At 39.8% G+C, this 18,635-nt stretch overlaps 1 protein-coding gene across 3 annotated transcripts in view; it reads right to left on the reverse strand.

Moving 5' to 3' along the window:
• Nucleotides 1–15,281, reverse strand: part of cers4a (ceramide synthase 4a) — a 28,182-nt gene extending 12,901 nt beyond the window's left edge. Inside the window, exons 1-7 of one of the 3 annotated variants that reach the window (XM_058073554.1) lie at nucleotides 15,221–15,281; nucleotides 14,572–14,647; nucleotides 11,094–11,282; nucleotides 4,729–4,846; nucleotides 2,697–2,815; nucleotides 598–655; nucleotides 361–411 (exon numbers count right to left, since the gene is read on the reverse strand). In XM_058073554.1, the coding sequence (XP_057929537.1) occupies nucleotides 361–411; nucleotides 598–655; nucleotides 2,697–2,815; nucleotides 4,729–4,846; nucleotides 11,094–11,281 (534 nt within the window). In that variant the 5' untranslated portion in view covers nucleotide 11,282; nucleotides 14,572–14,647; nucleotides 15,221–15,281. The other 2 variants (XM_058073553.1, XM_058073552.1) reach the window with 2 other exon arrangements.
• Nucleotides 15,282–18,635: the final 3,354 nt, after the last annotated feature.

Here is an 18,635-nt window from a genome sequence, read left to right on the forward strand (position 1 = left end):
GTCGCTCTGGAGTATAAGTCACAGGAACAACCAACCTATGAAAAAAAGTGCGACTTATAGTCTGGAAAATATGGTAAATATGGTCATCCGTGCATGGTTATTTAATAACAATGTTAAAGTTTTTTGCTTTGGATGGTCTGAATCAATGTTATTGTCAACATTATTTTATCGGCTATAATTTGTGACAGGCCTAATTCCAGCAGATTTAGGGTTGGCTCCACGCTGGTAATCACCATCCAGTTACAGGGCGATTGAATGGGGTGCCAATGTGAACCACTACAATGCCAACGCTGCGTCTTTGTCTCGTTGACCGATGCTATCACAGGAGTTTTTAAAGTGTGATGAACACAGTGTGCTCACCTGTTTGGGAAAACCCTGCCAACACTCTCGGTAGTCCCAGAACCACGGAGACTGGGATGTCACAAGATGAGAACATGAATCTTCACAACAAACAAACTGTCATCTTTTATTTATTATTATTATTATTATTATTGCACTACAATAATACACTATTGTTAAATCAATTCATGCAATGTATTATATTTCATTCCATTAGATTATATCGTTATTCGTGATCAAGAAAGCCAACAGACTTACGTCAAACAAAGACCCGAGGCCTGCTGTGAAGGCTGCAAGGTAGAAGACGAAACGCCAGCTGTAACACATGAAAAGAAAAGAACACCACACATTAGGTCACATGGGATTTAAAAAAAATTATATTTTATGAATTTGCCTTTTGACAAAGGATTTGAAATAGTGGGATTGATTGATGATACAGTGTTAAGCTAATGTCGAAATGTTTTGCGTCATTAACGAAAGAGCATATTTATATATAGACAGTAAACCTCGGATATATCGGATTCAATTGTTCCCACTGGTTTTGTCCGATATAAGCGAAATCCGTTATATGCGTTTACCGGAAAATGTCCGTTTTACGCATATATCGGATTTATATCCAATATATGCGTAAATCGGATTTTATCCGTTATAAAAAGGCACTTCCTTGACTATGTTTCCAATGTACCTGGACGCGCAGGCAACGCTGCAAACGCTGCAAATGACGTCGTATAGCGGCCTGTCACGATTCGGCGAATCGGAGCGCCACGATGCGGCCATCCGATATATGCGAGGGAAATTTCATGGAAATGCATTGGAACGGGACTGGAGATTTTGTCCGAAATAGGCGAAATCCGTTATAAAAAATCCGATATATGCAATGAATTTTTATTGGAAATGCATTACAGAAAAATCGGTTCTTTTTTATCTGTCCGTTGTGAGCGAATTTCCGATATATCCGAGTCCGATATATCCCAGGTTTACTGTACTTGTATTCCAATATGTTTAATTAATTTTTCCAAAAATGTAATATACCAAAAGAGCGATAATTGAACTGTAATACTGCGAGGGATGACTGTATACAACGACTGTATAATTCTTTTTATATAAGATTTGACGGCAAAAAACAAGAAACTCCAATTGCATTTAGTATACATTTTCAGCTCAAATACTCTTTGGCATTCTGGAACTATAGTTCCAGAGCTTTACCCAGGACTACAATCTACCGTGGCGCTGGGTTTCCAAGTTACGACGCCACCTGTGCAATACTATGTGTATATTTTGGATATCTTGTATATATCTTGTATATATATCGGTTAAATTGTCTTTTTTACTCTACTTTTATATACTTTTTTTTAACTTGACTACTGCACTGAAAGGAGAAGCTCTCCAATCTCGTTGTACATCTTGTATAATGACAATAAACTACAGTAAACCTCGGATATATCGGATTCAATTGTTCCCACTGGTTTTGTCTGATATAAGCGAAATCCGTTATATGCGTATACCGGAAAATGTCCGTTTTACGCATATATCGGATTTATATCCGGTATATGCGTAAATCGGATTTTATCCGTTATAAAAAGGCACTTCCTTGACTATGTTTCCAATGTACCTGGACTGGGCAATGAAAAGAGACGTAAGGTAATGAGAATTTAACTTTATTGGACTCTGAGCATAACAAATTGTTAATTAAGCTAGGCCCTGTTACGCCCGTCAGGCCTACGTTATTTCCAATAGTGAGGTTAAGATCTCATTCACTGCTGTGCTAGTATTATTGACGTCACTCACTTTTATATTTGTCCTAAATCTGGAGCCAGGAGAAAGACAATAGCCAGTGACATCAACAAGATTAGCATAACGATGCGGCCGTCCGATATATGCCAGGGAAATTTCATGGAAATGCATTGGAACGGGACTGGAGATTTTGTCCGAAATAGGCGAAATCCGTTATAAAAAATCTGATATATGCAATGAATTTTTATTGGAAATGCATTACAGAAAAATCGGTTCTTTTTTATCTGTCCGTTGTGAGCGAATTTCTGATATATCCGAGTCCGATATATCCGAGGTTTACTGTACTGACACCTACTGCATGGAGTTGTATCCACAAGCTACACAAATAAACGCAGATATTCCCTTTTCATTGTGAGGGAGGGTGAACAGGAAACGTACAATTTTTCGTAGCATCCCGGAATGTATTAGTAGCGGGCTGCCACAAATAAAAACGAATCTCTCTGGAGATAACTTCACTTTCGCTACCTTCACTTGCGTCCTATTCAATCATTCACAACATTTCTTGACCGTATTTCAAATCCCTTGTGCGCGATGGTGCGGAAGATCATTGGACTGAGACTGACGTGGCCTCGCAGAACTTTTTTGTGTTGCTGGGTCGGTCCTGGTTGCGTCTGTGCCTGAACCAGGTTTGAATCTTTGCCTTGGAGAGTCCACACTGCTTCCCCAAGATGGCCACTTCACTCTGGGGGAGCACAAACACAGCACCGAATGAATGTTGACTGCAGAGAGGCGACATTTATTCAACGTTTTGGCTGACATTTCTGTTGCCATTTCATTCCAGGATATGCAAATTAGGCCTGATTGTTCATGTGACCTGCTCTAGTTCTCCTTCCTGGTAAGTAACACGGTTGTTTTTTCTTAAACCCAGTAGTCTTTATTAAAACACATTTTCTTTTTGCATGCATTCGACCCCCCAAGTGTTTTTTTGTTTGTTATCACACTTCATCTTAAGTCCCTATGGGTGCGAAACCTTGCTTGTCTGCACATGAACGCTGATGTTGAAACTCAGAGAAGGGTGGAGATGTGAACCTGTAATGTGTCTGAAACCCGTCTGTCCACTGATGACATGAATGGAATGGGGGAAAAAAATAGTATCTGTTTAGTTGCTCCAATTATACAGCAATTACAGTACTGTCGTGTACCACGTCTGTGTTTATCTTTCTTGATAAAGTGGTGAACAGGAACGGAATATTCCTGCACAAAAACCTATTTGGCAGGGACTTGGAAAACAGGTGCCAAGTCCCAGACAACGCAGATAAAACTGATAACTTTGGCGTAAAAATGCACAGCGCAGACCATCACACTACCACCACCATGTTTTACTACTGATGTTCTTTTTCTGAAATACTTTTACACCAGATGTAATGGGACACACACCTTCCAAAAACTTCAACCATAGAGTATTTTCCCAAAGGTCTTGGGGATCATGAAGATGTTTTTTGGGCCAAATGGAGACCAGCCTAAATGTTCTTTTTGTTCAGCAGTGCTCTTGGTCTTGGAACTCCGTTTTCTCATGATGGAGTCATGAACACCTGACCTTAACTGAGACAAGCGAGGCCTGCACTTGGCTGGATGTTGTTGTGGGGTCTTTTGTGACCTCTCGGATGAGTCATCACTGTGCTCTTGGGGTCATTTTGGTTGGCCGGCCATGACCAACTTCATTTCAGCTTTGTGGTGAAAAAGCCCACTTCACTCTTTGCTCTTTTTTTCCTATTTAATTCCCAAATAGTTCAACTTGCTCCGTAAATAATAGTAGATTTTCTTCTAGTAATATTATGACTTCATGCTCATAATATTTTTACTTTATTCCCGTAATACTATGACTCTTTTGACTGAAAATCTACAACTTTATTTAGTTTTGTTTTTATTGCAATATTCTGACTTTGAAAAAATATATATATATTTTTTCCATTAAAATGTTACCTAAAATTGGCACTAAAATTACATTATTTTTCATCATAATATTGTGAGTTTATTCTTGAAAAATTTCCTTGACTATGTTTCCAATGTACCTGGACGCGCAGGCAACGCTGCAAACGCTGCAAATGACGTCGTATAGCGGCCTGTCACGATTCGGCGAATCGGAGCGCCACGATGCGGCCATCCGATATATGCGAGGGAAATTTCATGGAAATGCATTGGAACGGGACTGGAGATTTTGTCCGAAATAGGCGAAATCCGTTATAAAAAATCTGATACATGCAATGAATTTTTATTGGAAATGCATTACAGAAAAATTGGTTCCTTTTTCATCTGTCCGTTGTGAGCGAATTTCCGATATATCCGAGTCCGATGTATCCGAGGTTTACTGTACCAAAGACTTAAATAGGGAGACTACACACTTGAAATTTCGAATCGAAAAAGCCTTTTGGATTGAAACAAGAGTACAGTTGCCTCCCTTCAGATCTTGTGGATAAAGAATAAAGGTCATTCATTACCATTTACTGCCTCGTTAGTGTCAGAACATATGCTGCTGATTGCAGAAACAGTTGCTTGAGGAAAAGCTTTTTTTTTGTGCTTTCAAAACAATTTATCCTATGAAGGTCATACGGAGCATCCCATTAGTCTGCACATGCCCAGAACACAAACACATACTTGTGACGGCTGCCGCGACTTCTGTTTGTAGAAGGTCTCTAGCTTTGGAAGCGGCGCAGCTTGAATCCGAACGCGATCCTTAACGCCCAAATGTTTGCTTAACGGAACAGCGATGACCCTGGAGGGGGGGGGCAGACACAGAATACAAGGATCAATTGTTGAAGCGTCTTTAATATTAACGACATCAACAGCTGCCTGACGTGACGCAACCGTGACGTACGGCATGAAAAAGACACTTGATCGCCGTCTCTCACAGACACACACACACAATGACGGAGAAGAAGAAGAAGGACAATGTTGTTGTGATGACAAGAGAGCTTGATAACAATGGGTGTGTGTAACACTATCTCAGAGATAATCATCCTGTCACAGGCGAGGAGGGTAAGCTCTGGAAGAATGAGAAGGTCAAGAAAGCACACGCAAACACACAGTCTCTGGTTACAAATGTGGCCCGCAGGACACTAGTTTGAGGCCCCCGTCTTGATATGAAAGTTTAATATTAGTGCGGCCCGCGCAAGTTTGATATGGATGCTGTATGGTATCATGTACCCAGAAAAAATTATTACGTTTGATTCATGTTCATGTTGAAGGTTAAATAACTCTTAATAGTTATCCTCCCTATCCGTGTGGAAGTGGTAAGTTTTTGGCTATTTAAGTTGAAAGGAAATAACTTGGAGGCTACCGTTTAGGTCGCTAGCTCTCCAGTTTGCGAGTTAGCATGTGTCTCAAGACCCTGCAGTTGCGCAATATGTTGTAAATAAAAAGAGTATAAATGTGACTATAGTCGTGTTTTGTCATGTCTACAGGGCTCTAATAATGCTTTGTTCATTTTAATCTGAAAAAAAACTATATGTGGTTTCTCAAGTTTTTATTATTTGCCGTTTTATTATTATTATTATATTTATTTATTTATTTATTACTGATTGATTTTATTCTTTTATTCTTTATTCTTGATTTGTTTATTTATTTTTCATCTTATTTTGTGTAGAAAAAAAACGTAAGATATTTGAGAACAGTGGAATGTTTTATCACAGCTTTTCTTATAGAAAATTGGAACCAAAGCAAAGTTTTAAAAAATTTTTTGGTTTTTAATAAATGCGTTTTTTTGTTGTTTTTTTTTGAAAACCTGATGCGGCCCAGTCTCACCCAGACCTGAGCTCCAGTGGCTCCCCAAGTAAATTGAGTTTGAGACCCCTGACTTACACAGACTTGTCACGTTTCCCTGTTCGACAACAATAATAGCATCTCCGTTGTTGTCATGGTGATCCCCGCATCCCCTACTTTAGTCATCTATAACAGCGGTCCCCAACCACCGGGAAACTGTCAGGTGCAGTGCTAAAAAATACTCCAACACATGTCGACATAAACAGCCCCATTTTTCATAAACCCACCTAAAAGTGATGCACCGTGTATGTCAACATTTCCACAATCCTTAACAGAAACACGAACACATCTCTCACTTTTCTTATGTGTTCTAAAGAGAGAAAAACAGTTAGCATTTGAAAGCTAACAATGCACTTCATGGGACACACCTATAGTGACTACAAAGAGAGATGGCAACAGAGAAGGTTCTATCCCTCCAGGTTTGGTGGCTGGTCCTAGGGACAGTCAGCAGGTTTGGATCTGAGGGACGGAGGGTATGGGAAAGGAGCCTGGTTGTGGGGTGCTTTGTGGGAGTAAAAGGACTTGGAATTGGATGCTGTAAGGCATGTGTGTCGACAGATGCAAACCTGCTGACTGTCCCTAGGACCATCCACCGAACCAGGAGGGATAGAACCTTCTCTGTTGCTCTGTGTCTCGGCCCTTCATGGCATGAGTTTGACACCCCTGCAGTAAGGCTTAGGGAGCCAGTGGAAGTCCTGAAGGACAACGCTGATGTGGTCTCATGAACGGGTTCGGGTGAGGAGGCGGGCGGCAGAGTTTTGTCGTCAATTCGTGACGTGAAAAACGCATGAATGAGGGTTTCAGCTGCAGGGAAAGAGGGGGAGCGGCGAATTCTCGCCATGTTCTCGAGTTGGTGAAAAGCTGTTTTTGTGACTGCTTTAATGTTTTGGAAGAAGCTTAGTTTACTGTCAAAGATGACTCTTAGGTCCCGGTACTAGACTGAGGGTGAGAGGGTGGTGCTGTCAAAGGAAAGCCGGGAGTCTTTGGCTGAAAGGGAGTTGAGTCGGATTTTGGTATGATTGAGTTTCATAAACTTTATTTGCATCCAGAAGTTATTATCAGAAAAGCAATTTGAGATGGTAGAATGGGGCTGAGTGTTGATGAATTTAGTGAATATATAAAGTTGGAGGTTGAAGTGGAAAACTCAGACCATAATCTGGCCAAGGGGGCGGAGGTAGAGGACGAAGAGGAGAGGACCAAGCATCAAACCTTGAGGGACACCTTGGGAGAAGAGGGCAGTAGAGGAGGAGTAGTTATCAAAGGATCAACTGTTCCCATTCTGTGAGGTAGGATGTCCAGAAGGTCCAGAAGGATAAGAATGGAGAGTAGGCCAGAATCAGAGGAGAGAAGGAAGTCGTTTGCGACCTTGAGGAGGGACGTTTCTATGCTATGGTGAGTTCGGAATCATCATTCATCCGGATTCAAATTGTTCATAGTGTTTGTTTTTTAGGATTTTTGGAGCCATTGTGGATGTAATGAGCGTGGATTTGGGTGGATTTGTGGATTTCGCTGAAGGTGGTCCGTGTATACTTGAAAGTGAAATCCAGTTTTTTTGTAAGTCTTTCAGATGGTGGAGGTCCATGGTGAACCAAGGGTCTGAGTGTGTAAATGATGAAACAGTCTTGGTTTTTAAGGGGGGTATTTGATGAGGTAGTTGGCGAGAGAGTTGATGGATGATGGTCGATAAGGTTTGTCCGGCTCATCCAACGATGCAGGGGACGTGTAGACAAGGAATTGCTGAGTGAGGCTAAGAATTCTTCGGGAAGGATAGATTTGATGTTTCTGAAGGATATGGTTTGTTTTTCTTTGGGAACAGGAGTCAGATGGTGGATTTGGAAAACGATGGCTACATGGTCGGAGATGTGGAGGTTGATGCTGAAGAGTTCCTGAATGTTTCCTAGTCAGTACAGATTGTCGTCCTGTAGCCTTGTTTTGAACAGCGTGATAGCGGTACGAGGCGTCACTACGCCAGAAAAATAGTTCTTTGTGTTAGTCGCTATAATAACAATGGGGCTTTATAGTCCAAATAGGTGTGTCCCAATACATGAATTGTTAGCGGCCACATGTTAGCTGTTTTTTTCCTCTTTAGCGGCCTCAAACACGCGGCCCGCGGGCCAAATGTGGATACAACTAGGACACTAGTTTGAGGCCCCCGCCTTGATGTGAAAGTTTAATGTTAGTGCGGCCCGCGCAGGTTTGATATGGATGCTGTATGGTATCATGTACCCAGAAAAAATTATTACGTTTGATTAATGTTCATGTTAAAGGTTAAATAACTGTTAATAGTTACCCTCCCTATCCGTGTGGAAGTGGTAAGTTTTTGGCTATTTAAGTTGAAAGGAAATAACTTGAAGGCTACCGTTTAGGTCGCTAGCTCTCTAGTTTGCGAGTTAGCATGTGTCGCAAGACCCTGCAGTTGCGCAATATGTTGTAAATAAAAAGAGTATAAATGTGACTATAGTCGTGTTTTGTCATGTCTACAGGGCTCTAATAATGCTTTGTTCATTTTAATCTGAAAAAAATCATTTGTCTACCCACCAACTATATGTGTTTTTTTAAGTTTTTATTATTTGCCATTTTATTATTATTATTATATTTATTTATTACTGATTGATTGATTTTCTTTATTCTTGATTTGTTTATTTTTCATCCTTTAAACTTAAATAGCCAAAAACCTACCACTTCCACACAGATAGGGAGGATAACTATAACTCAATTTACTTGGGGGCCACTGGAGCTAGGGTCTGGGTGAGACTGGGCCGCATCAGGTTTTACAAAAAAACAACAAAAAAAAACGCATTTATTAAAAACAAAAAAAATTAAAAACTTTGTTTTGGTTCCAATTTTCTATAAGAAAAGCTCTGATAAAACATTCCACTGTTCTCAAATATCTTACTTTTTATTTTTCTACACAAAATAAGATGAAAAATAAATAAACAAATCAAGAATAAAGAAAATCAATCAATCATATTATAATAAATATATTTTATTTATTTATTTTAATTTATATAATAAATAAATATATAATAATCATAAAACGGCATATAATTAAAACTTAAGAAACCACATATAGTAGTTGGTGGGTAGACAAATGATTTTTTTCAGATTAAAATGAACAAAGCATTATTAGAGCCCTGTAGACATGACAAAACACGACTATAGTCACATTTATACTCTTTTTATTTACAACATATTGCGCAACTGCGGGGTCTTGAGACACATGCTAACTCGCAAACTAGAGAGCTAGCGACCTAAACGGTAGCCTTCAAGTTATTTCCTTTAAACTTAAATAGCCAAAAACTTACCACTTCCACACGGATAGGGAGGATAACTATTAAGAGTTATTTAACCTTTAACATGAACATTAATCAAACGTAATAATTTTTTCTGGGTACATGATACCATACAGCATCCATATCAAACTTGCGCGGGCCGCACTAACATTAAACTTTCATATCAAGGCGGGGGCCTCAAACTAGTGTCCTGCGGGCCACATTTGGCCCGCGGGCCGTGTGTTTGAGACCCCTGTTCTAGATTGATAATGCATTCTTTGTTTTTATCCAGAAACCGTACTGTATGACTCCGCCATGTGTGAGACGTGAAAGCATCACAAAGTGGGGATTATGTGTCATGACACTTGAACCGTCGCTGTCACGTGTAATCCTTTATGAAAAGCTCGCTTGGGAATGTTTTGCTGACTGACGAGGCAGCTAATTGTTTCAGCTCCTACAAAAATCATCAGCCTTCACTCGGCCATAAATATGTAAACACACCGAATACTTGGCACGCCAACATCAATTCCCTCACGTCATCACCGGGGTATTGTTTGTTTCCGTCCTTTCTCTGTGCGCCACTGGGAATGGTGTAATTAGCACATCGGGGGGTTTACAATACAGCTTGTGATGGATGGCAGCAGAACCACAGTAAAAAAAAAATACCACAATGGCAGCTTTTACTGAGTTTTGTTGCAGCCTCCTATTGGGACCGTATGGTCAGAACCTTTTAGATGAGAGGATGCAGTCAGCAGCTAAAAGTGTCTACTCATGATATTGGTCTCCTCCCTGCATGTCTGATGTACACCATCCAACCACACACACACACAAAGTAATAATGCAGCAAACCAGCTAGCATGACGGGCACACGTGGGAGGAACTTGACACCACAGTCATTCCAATAATAGGTACCTAACAATAGGTACCTCGGTACCTTAGCAGGTACCATCACAAGCTAATGACATCCAATAGAATAGCTGTACCAGGAAGATTGAAAAAAGACAACAATGCTGCGTTTTGATTGATACTACAGTAAACCTCGGATATATCGGACTCGGATATATCGGAAATTCGCTCACAACGGACAGATAAAAAAGAAGCGATTTTTCTGTAATGCATTTCCAATAAAAATTCATTGCATATATCAGATTTTTTATAACGGATTTCGCCTATTTCGGACAAAATCTCCAGTCCCGTTCCAATGCATTTCCATGAAATTTCCCTCGCATATATCGGATGGCCGCATCGTGGCGCTCCGATTCGCCGAATCGTGACAGGCCGCTATACGACGTCATTTGCAGCGTTTGCAGCGTTGCCTGCGCGTCCAGGTACATTGGAAACATAGTCAAGGAAGTGCCTTTTTATAACGGATAAAATCCGATTTACGCATATACCGGATATAAATCCGATATATGCGTAAAACGGACATTTTCCGGTATACGCATATAACGGATTTCGCTTATATCGGACAAAACCAGTGGGAACAATTGAATCCGATATAGCCGAGGTTTACTGTAACTAAATAATCATCATAACAAAATGGGCTAACGTTGTGGCCCTAACCTATGCCTAGCTAAAACTCAACTCTGAACCCCTGTCCGATTGTGGCCTCAACAGACACATACGCACATGGCGATAAATTGGTTATCCAGTTAATTTCCGTTTATTGTGTGATTAATTTATTTATGAACGTCTTTGGCATCCATCGAGAAATTTTGGAAATATGGTTTTCAATATTTGTAAACAATTTAGTGGGGAATTCCCATCTCTAGCCCAACGTGGTAGGATTATCGTGTTTGGACAGTCAGCAGCAGTTCCAAACATTGGAAATCAATCACAGCGAGCCCCTCTGGAATACACATCATCCCCACAGACGGAAAAATGACGGACCAAGAAGATGAGTCCATGTAGTATTTTGTAATATAGTACCTCTCAAAAACATATCTGAAGGCGATGAAAGCAAAGGCCACCGGCAAGGTGTAGATGAGATCTCTGGGTAGAGGATAGCGGCCCTGGTTCTGGCTCTGGCCCTCCATCACCTGCATGTCTCCCCAATGCATGCCAGGTGGTAGCCAGTACCTCTCCTGCCACAGCCACTCATTCACCAAAGCCTCCATCCTGCCAGGAAGAGGAGAGCAGGGTTTTCAATCTTTTTTATATCTCCATGCATTGGCTTCATGCACTTACATCACAGCAGGAGCAGGTGGCGCAATAACGCGTGCACGTGTGAAAGACTCGTCATAGCGCTGTCACATTTGATTGACGTGTTGAAGGAAAGACCCCCACGCACACCTCGCAAGCAAGTCAACACAAAGAAAATGTACCGAATTGTACGGCGGAGACGCACACTACCACTACTAACGTTAATCAATTAAAAAAAGGCGCGGAAAGCACCCCTGCCGCACACATTTATGACGCACACGGTCTCAAAACCCGCCTTTTCAAATCTAACATCTATGTTTCATTAAACGTTCCCGAAAGAAGACAAATGCGCCATCTCTTACCTGCCTGCGCTCCTTTCAGAGGATGCCAAGCGCTCACGTCAATTTCAAAGAGGAGGAGTCTGCCTGCTGGTTTGCACGGAGGGGCGGGGCTATGACGTCAGTGCGGGAGGCGGGGGTGGCCGGGAGGAGCGGGGGCGGGAAGTAGTGGCTCTCGTGCTGCTGAGGTTTTTACTGGTAATCTACCTTGTAGGCTGTTTTATTGGAAAGGACATATTAGATATGATGATATTATAGCAAAATATGTTGCTTTAAATCGGGTTCTAAAATGGACCCATATTTCCCAGTGGACATTAATTCATGACACGTTTTCATATTTAGTTTTATTTATTTATTTGTATGTATTTGAATTTATTATTATCAATGGTGTTTTTTTATTTTTTAATCACTTTATTAAGTATGTTATTATGCAAATGAGGAGGAACATGATCATTCCATGCATATAAATAATGCAACATTTCAACTATACTACTACAACTTTCCACCCAGAATGCATCCATGACCCACGTTTGGGTCCCAATTGATAATATTACAAACTAGCAATAGCACTAAGTAGGTGGCTGTCAATGCTAACTAATCCCTAATGAATATGGCTAAAAATGCTACTATGCTGATGCTATGCTCATGCTAACACTTAGCACAAGGGCACAATGTGTTTGTATGAGTTGTACTTATAAAAACTGCAAAGAATGCTACTCTGCTCACATATCAATGTTAGCATGGTAACACCTAGCATAATAGTGTTTATAAAAGTGTCTACCCTATGAAAATCCTACTATGCTAATGTGAGTATGCTACCAATGCTAAAGTGTTTGTATAGGTTCTACTTATAAATAAAAGTTTGTTAAAAGTTGTTGAAATGGCTAAAAATGCTACTATGCTAATGTAAATTTTAGCATGCTAACACATTAATGTTGCCATACTAACAGCGAGTATCTACTCATGAAGATGGCTAAAAATGCTAAAATGCTTATGTTAGCATCCTAGCATACTAATGTTAGCATGCTAACATGTAGCATGATACCCTTAAGTTTTTATATAAGAAAATTGAAAATAGATAAAAATGAGACTCTGCCAACATTAGCATGCTGGCAGAAAGTATTTGTTCTACTTATAAATAAAAGTTTGATAAAAGTTGTTGAAATGGCTAAAAATACTACTATGCTAATGTTAATATGATAGCAATGCTCACCTGCACTACAATGCATGCCCTCAGCACAAATTAGTTTTATTTATAAAAACTGCCAAAAATGCTACTATGCTAATGTAAATTTTAGCATGCTAACACATTAATGTTGGCGTGCTGACAGCAAGTATCTACTCATGAAGATGGCTAAAAATGCTAAAATGCTTATGTTAGCATCCTAACATATTAATGTTAGCATGCTAACATGTAGCATGATACCCTTAAGTTTTTATATAAGAAAATTGAAAATAGCTAAAAATGAGACTATGCTAATGTTAATATGATAGCCATGCTCACCTGCACTACCATGCATTCCCTCAGCACAAATTAGTTTTATTTATAAAAACTGCCAAAAATGCTACTATGCTAATGTAAATTTTAGCAAGCTAACACATTAATGTTGGTGTGCTAACAGCAAGTATCTACTCACGAAGATGGCTAAAAATGCTAAAATGCTTATGTTAGCATCCTAGCATATTAATGTTAGCATGCTAACATGTAGCATGATACCCTTAAGTTTTTATATAAGAAAATTGAAAATAGACAAAAATGAGACTATGCTAATGTTAATATGATAGCAATGCTCACCTGCACTACCATGCATGCCCTCAGCACAAATTAGTTTTATTTATAAAAACTGCCAAAAATGCTACTATGCTAATGTAAATTTTAGCATGCTAACACATTAATGTTGGCGTGCTAACAGCAAGTATCTACTCACGAAGATGGCTAAAAATGCTAAAATGCTTATGTTAGCATCCTAGCATATTAATGTTAGCATGCTAACATGTAGCATGATACCCTTAAGTTTTTATATAAGAAAATTGAAAATGGATAAAAATGAGACTATGCTAATGTTAATATGATAGCAATGCTCACCTGCACTACCATGCATGCCCTCAGCACAAATTAGTTTTATTTATAAAAAACGCCAAAAATGCTACTATGCTAATGTAAATTTTTGCATGCTAACACATTAATGTTGGCGTGCTAACAGCAGATATCTACTCACGAAGATGGCTAAAAATGCTAAAATGCTTATGTTAGCATCCTAGCATATTAATGTTAGCATGCTAACATGTAACATGATACCCTTAAGATTCTATATAAGAAAATTGAAAATGGATAAAAATGAGACTATGCAAACATTAGCATGCTAGCAGTGCTAAATGCTACCACGGTAACACCTAGCACAGATAACGCAGTGTACATCTGATTGAGTTGGAATGCTTTAAATTGGTTGAGAACCGTTCGAATGGTGGAAGTTTGAAAAATGGCTCGTTCATTTTTAGTGGAAATAAGAAATGTAGGGGAATTGTTGGATTTTTGGAAAATCTGGGAATATTTTTTAAATATCTAAAATGGTCGCACACAACAATTTAATGCTTGAATGGTTTGAATTGGAAAATGAAGGAGGAGTTAGAGGCCAAAAAAGGGCGGTATAATAATTTGAAGGTGCGAATGTGAATGGTGTGAATGTGCAAGCTTTGAACAAAGGCATAAAGAAAATATACCGTTTAACATTATCATTCATCAGTAGGCGGTTTCATTGATAAGATTTAAATCTGTGCTCACATGATGTTTACTTTTCATACCAGTCATACTCTAACAGCAGAAAAACTACAAGAGGAACATTCCACCCTGAAAGCAAGATAAGCGGTAGAAATATTTTCCTTCCTATACAGCACAATGACCACATAGCAGAAACTACATAACCTACCTTGAAACTTTCCTTCACTCCTGTGTGACCTCAGGGTGTGCGGCGTATGCCTCAACATTAGGTACACCTTTGCGAGCTGTGTCAAAGAGACAATGATGCTGGCTTTTGGCAGAGAGTCAAAGAGGTATTCATTGAACAAAAAGTTTTTATAACTGTGTTTGGACATGAATGAGTGTATATAGCAGGGCTGTTCAAAAGTTTCCTTTTTCATTAAAACAAAACAAAATAAAGAGTGTGGGGTCCATTTTGATATCCTTCACATTCCCATTAATGTCAATCCAATACAGGTCCAGTTATGCTATTACATAAATGTACAGAAAAAAACACTGTAGCTTTGCAGACTAAATCGCCATTTTGAGGGCTTTAACATACTCAACAACTCCTGACAAAAATATCCAGTAGATCCCTGCTCTAATGGCGAGAATTGAGGCGGCCATAAAAATGTATATATATTGTATATATATATTTAGTACAGCATTAATTGGCCCTATACCCTAGAAACCGCCCATGAATGATACAGCCTTCGACCTTCGGTCTTGGGGGCATGATACCTGGCCTGATACCAGACAAACCATGTGATAACCTATAAGTATCAAGGTGCTACTGTAATTTGTAATTTGCACTGAATTACATTTACATCCTTACTTACGTGGTCGCGGCGCTGGAGTGGGATACGTGGTCGCAGAGTCGGAATGGGATCCTTGGTCACGGATACGCAGGAGACCCATACCTAAGCTCCTCACAGCCTGAGACAAGACCACAAGCAAAGCTGTTTTAAAGTCTATTCTCTGAGTGACAAGAAGCCAGTGCACAGACCAGAGTACTGGACTAATAATGGTAAATGGTAATGCTAAATCTGGTTCTAGTTAGGACTCGAGCAGTAGTGTTCTGGCAGGCTACATGCACAGTAGTAGTTGGTCATTTTAGTTTACAGGTCCCACTTCCACTTGTTCTTTGTCTGATTGGCCGTGTTTCATTTGGTTAAAAATGGTCTTTCACTGCGTTTTCCCACTTCAGAGGTGCTCAAAGTGCTTTGACACTGTTAGCACCTCGACTGATGACGCAGCATCAGGAGTAACTGGGGGTTCAGTATCTTGCCCAAGGGTACTTCCATGTCATCACGAGACAATCAAACCCCCAACATTCAGGTTAAAAGACCAAGCTTGTAGAATATGCAGAGGGCCAATAAAAAACAAGCTGCGTGCCACAAATAGCCCCTGGGCCGCATTTTGGACACCCCGCATGTGCAATGTGTAACATTAGACGTGTGTGAGGGATTCCTGGAAACAAACTTCCCAGGTTGCGGCAGTTGTCGAACGCAACCTTTGGGCGTCTCGTTACACAGCACAAGGAATTGGCGGACTTGAACTCCACCCAAGAATGTCGGTCCTTGCTATGTGTGTATGTGTGTGTGTGTGTGTGTGCTGTACCTGAACCACAACACGCTCTAACGTTGTTTTGAGTGGGCATGCAGGGCTCGTTTGAAGCGAGATGTGAACCTGCAGGCAGACGAAGCATATGACAGCGGCAGCTGATGAGAGAGATGTACAGATGTGTTGTGTGTGTGTGTGTGTGTGTTACACATTTGGGGAATTCTCACAATTGTGGGAATGGGAATGACAGTTCTTGCAAGGGGTTTATTACTTTTAGTGCAAAGAGACGGTGCACTCCACATGACAGTTGCACACCTACCAAAACCAAACAAGTGAAAATGTGTCTGCTATCTTGTTACAGGCAAGATAATATATAAAAATAAAAGTGTGTTATGCTAATAAGAGCAGAGAAGGAATGTGGGCCGTCTGGAATAAAAGCAGGTCAATTCATTGAGTCTGGCACGCTTCCACTCTGCAGTCACTTATACACTTCACACAAATGCCACAATAGCGTTAGATAGCATGAATGCATATTGCTCAAAGTTGATCTCATTGTATGTTTTCAGATTAGATTTCACTGTCCAGGTTACTCAATATAGTCCGTTTTGACGCATAGTTTGAAGTCCTCAAGACACCAAAACGGATGTTAATCTTATTATTTTTTGTGGGAAAAATGACTTTGAAAGGCATATTTACTATTTTAGTATGTGTTCTTCGAAGTTTCGCAACTAAAGTACAGTAAACCTCGGATATATCGGATTCAATTGTTCCCACTGGTTTTGTCCGGTATAAGCGAAATCCGTTATATGCGTATACCGGAAAATGTCCGTTTTACGCATATATCGGATTTATATGCGGTATATGCGTAAATCGGATTTTATCCGTTATAAAAAGGCACTTCCTTGACTATGTTTCCAATGTACCTGGACGCGCAGGCAACGCTGCAAACGCTGCAAATGACGTCGTATAGCGGCCTGTCACGATTCGGCGAATCGGAGCGCCACGATGCGGCCATCCGATATATGCGAGGGAAATTTCATGGAAATGCATTGGAACGGGACTGGAGATTTTGTCCGAAATAGGCGAAATCCGTTATAAAAAATCCGATATAGGCAATGAATTTTTATTGGAAATGCATTACAGAAAAATCGGTTCTTTTTTATCTGTCCGTTGTGAGCGAATTTCCGATATATCCGAGTCCGATATATCCGAGGTTTACTGTATAAAATTCTAACTTCTAGTTTAGCAGGCTTAAAAAAATTACAACTTTATTTTGTTTTGTTTGTTTCTCATAAAATTTTTTTTAAAAAAGAGGACCTATTATGCAAATTTTTTTCTTCCCTTTGACTTGTGGACTCTTATAGAGCGCCTATACACACGAAAACCAGCACACAAAGCTTTCTAGATCTTCCAGCATCTGCACCTATTGAGCTTTAATTCCTTGGATTTCGTTCTTCCCGCGAAAACGGTCTGTTTTTAATGTATCCCACTCACAGCCCGCCTCCAGGCACGCCCACTCTGCTGTGATTGGCCACACCCTAGTTGCGAACCCAACTTCGTAGGAGTTGATAAACGGTATAGGAGGACAGGAGGACTGGACAGTCCCAAGTTTCTCAAGAAATGAGGTTACTTCAAGACGTCTCTCAATTGTAGGACGTCTCTCACGTAGCTTTACTGTTTTAGCGTTAGGTTTCTACAACGTTGCTAACGTCTAATGTGTTTTGCTGGAAAAAACTCAGGTATGCTTCCTGTACGCACACTCTATAATGCTACACAGACAAGGACTTTTCCTCCATGACTTACAAAAAATCAAGACTGTTAGGACACTGATAAAGTGTTACTTACTGCTTGCTCTTCTGACTCTTTCACACGACCAAGTAACATTGGAAAGGTGTAGGGCTTTTTGTGGGCTAGTCCAGCTGCATAGTGGCCCAGTCCAGTGTGAAATGCCGCTGACAGATTAAAATGCATTTGTTTTGCTTGTAGGGAATCAGGAACTCCAACCACTTGTGCCTGATGGTGGCGTCTTTAGGAATTGGAAACAAAGGTGGCTTTCCATTGTCAGCAAGTAAACAGAGAAGCAGAGCTTGGGGGAGGGCAGAGAGCTTATCTGGCTTACAGACACGCCCATATAAGGAAGTCTGTCCCTCTGTGACATCACAAAGGAACAGTTTCGCAACGCTTTCTGAAACAGAGCATTTTGAGCCATCCCAAACTTCTTTCAGGGCTCACTTCCAAATACACAAACCTCATGATGTGAAACTTTGCCGTGGTTTAACACCAGAATACAACATTCTAACTACATTTATAGGTCAGAAAAGTGGGAAAAGCATCATAGGTCCCCTTTAATGTTTTAATAATTATGTAATTATGACTTTATTTCCTAATATTTTGACTTCATCTCATTTTCCAAAAATGACAAGTTGATTTGTTGTTTTGTTTGTTTATTATATTTCAAATGTGTGCTACTAAAGTGACGGTGTATTCTTATAATACCACAACATTTATTTCATTTTCATAAAATATTGATGATATGATTGTCATGATATGACAATTCCATTTTATTTTGATTAAACATCTATTTTATTTTAAAGCATTTTATTTGGATTAAAGATGTGTTTTATTTTTGATTTTTTATTTCAGTGGCTATTTAGTTTTATTTTATTTTCATTAAATATATATTTGTTTCAT

Source organism: Doryrhamphus excisus, chromosome 5, assembly GCF_030265055.1.
Source record: "Doryrhamphus excisus isolate RoL2022-K1 chromosome 5, RoL_Dexc_1.0, whole genome shotgun sequence".
In the NCBI taxonomy this organism is placed as follows: Eukaryota; Metazoa; Chordata; class Actinopteri; order Syngnathiformes; family Syngnathidae; genus Doryrhamphus; species Doryrhamphus excisus.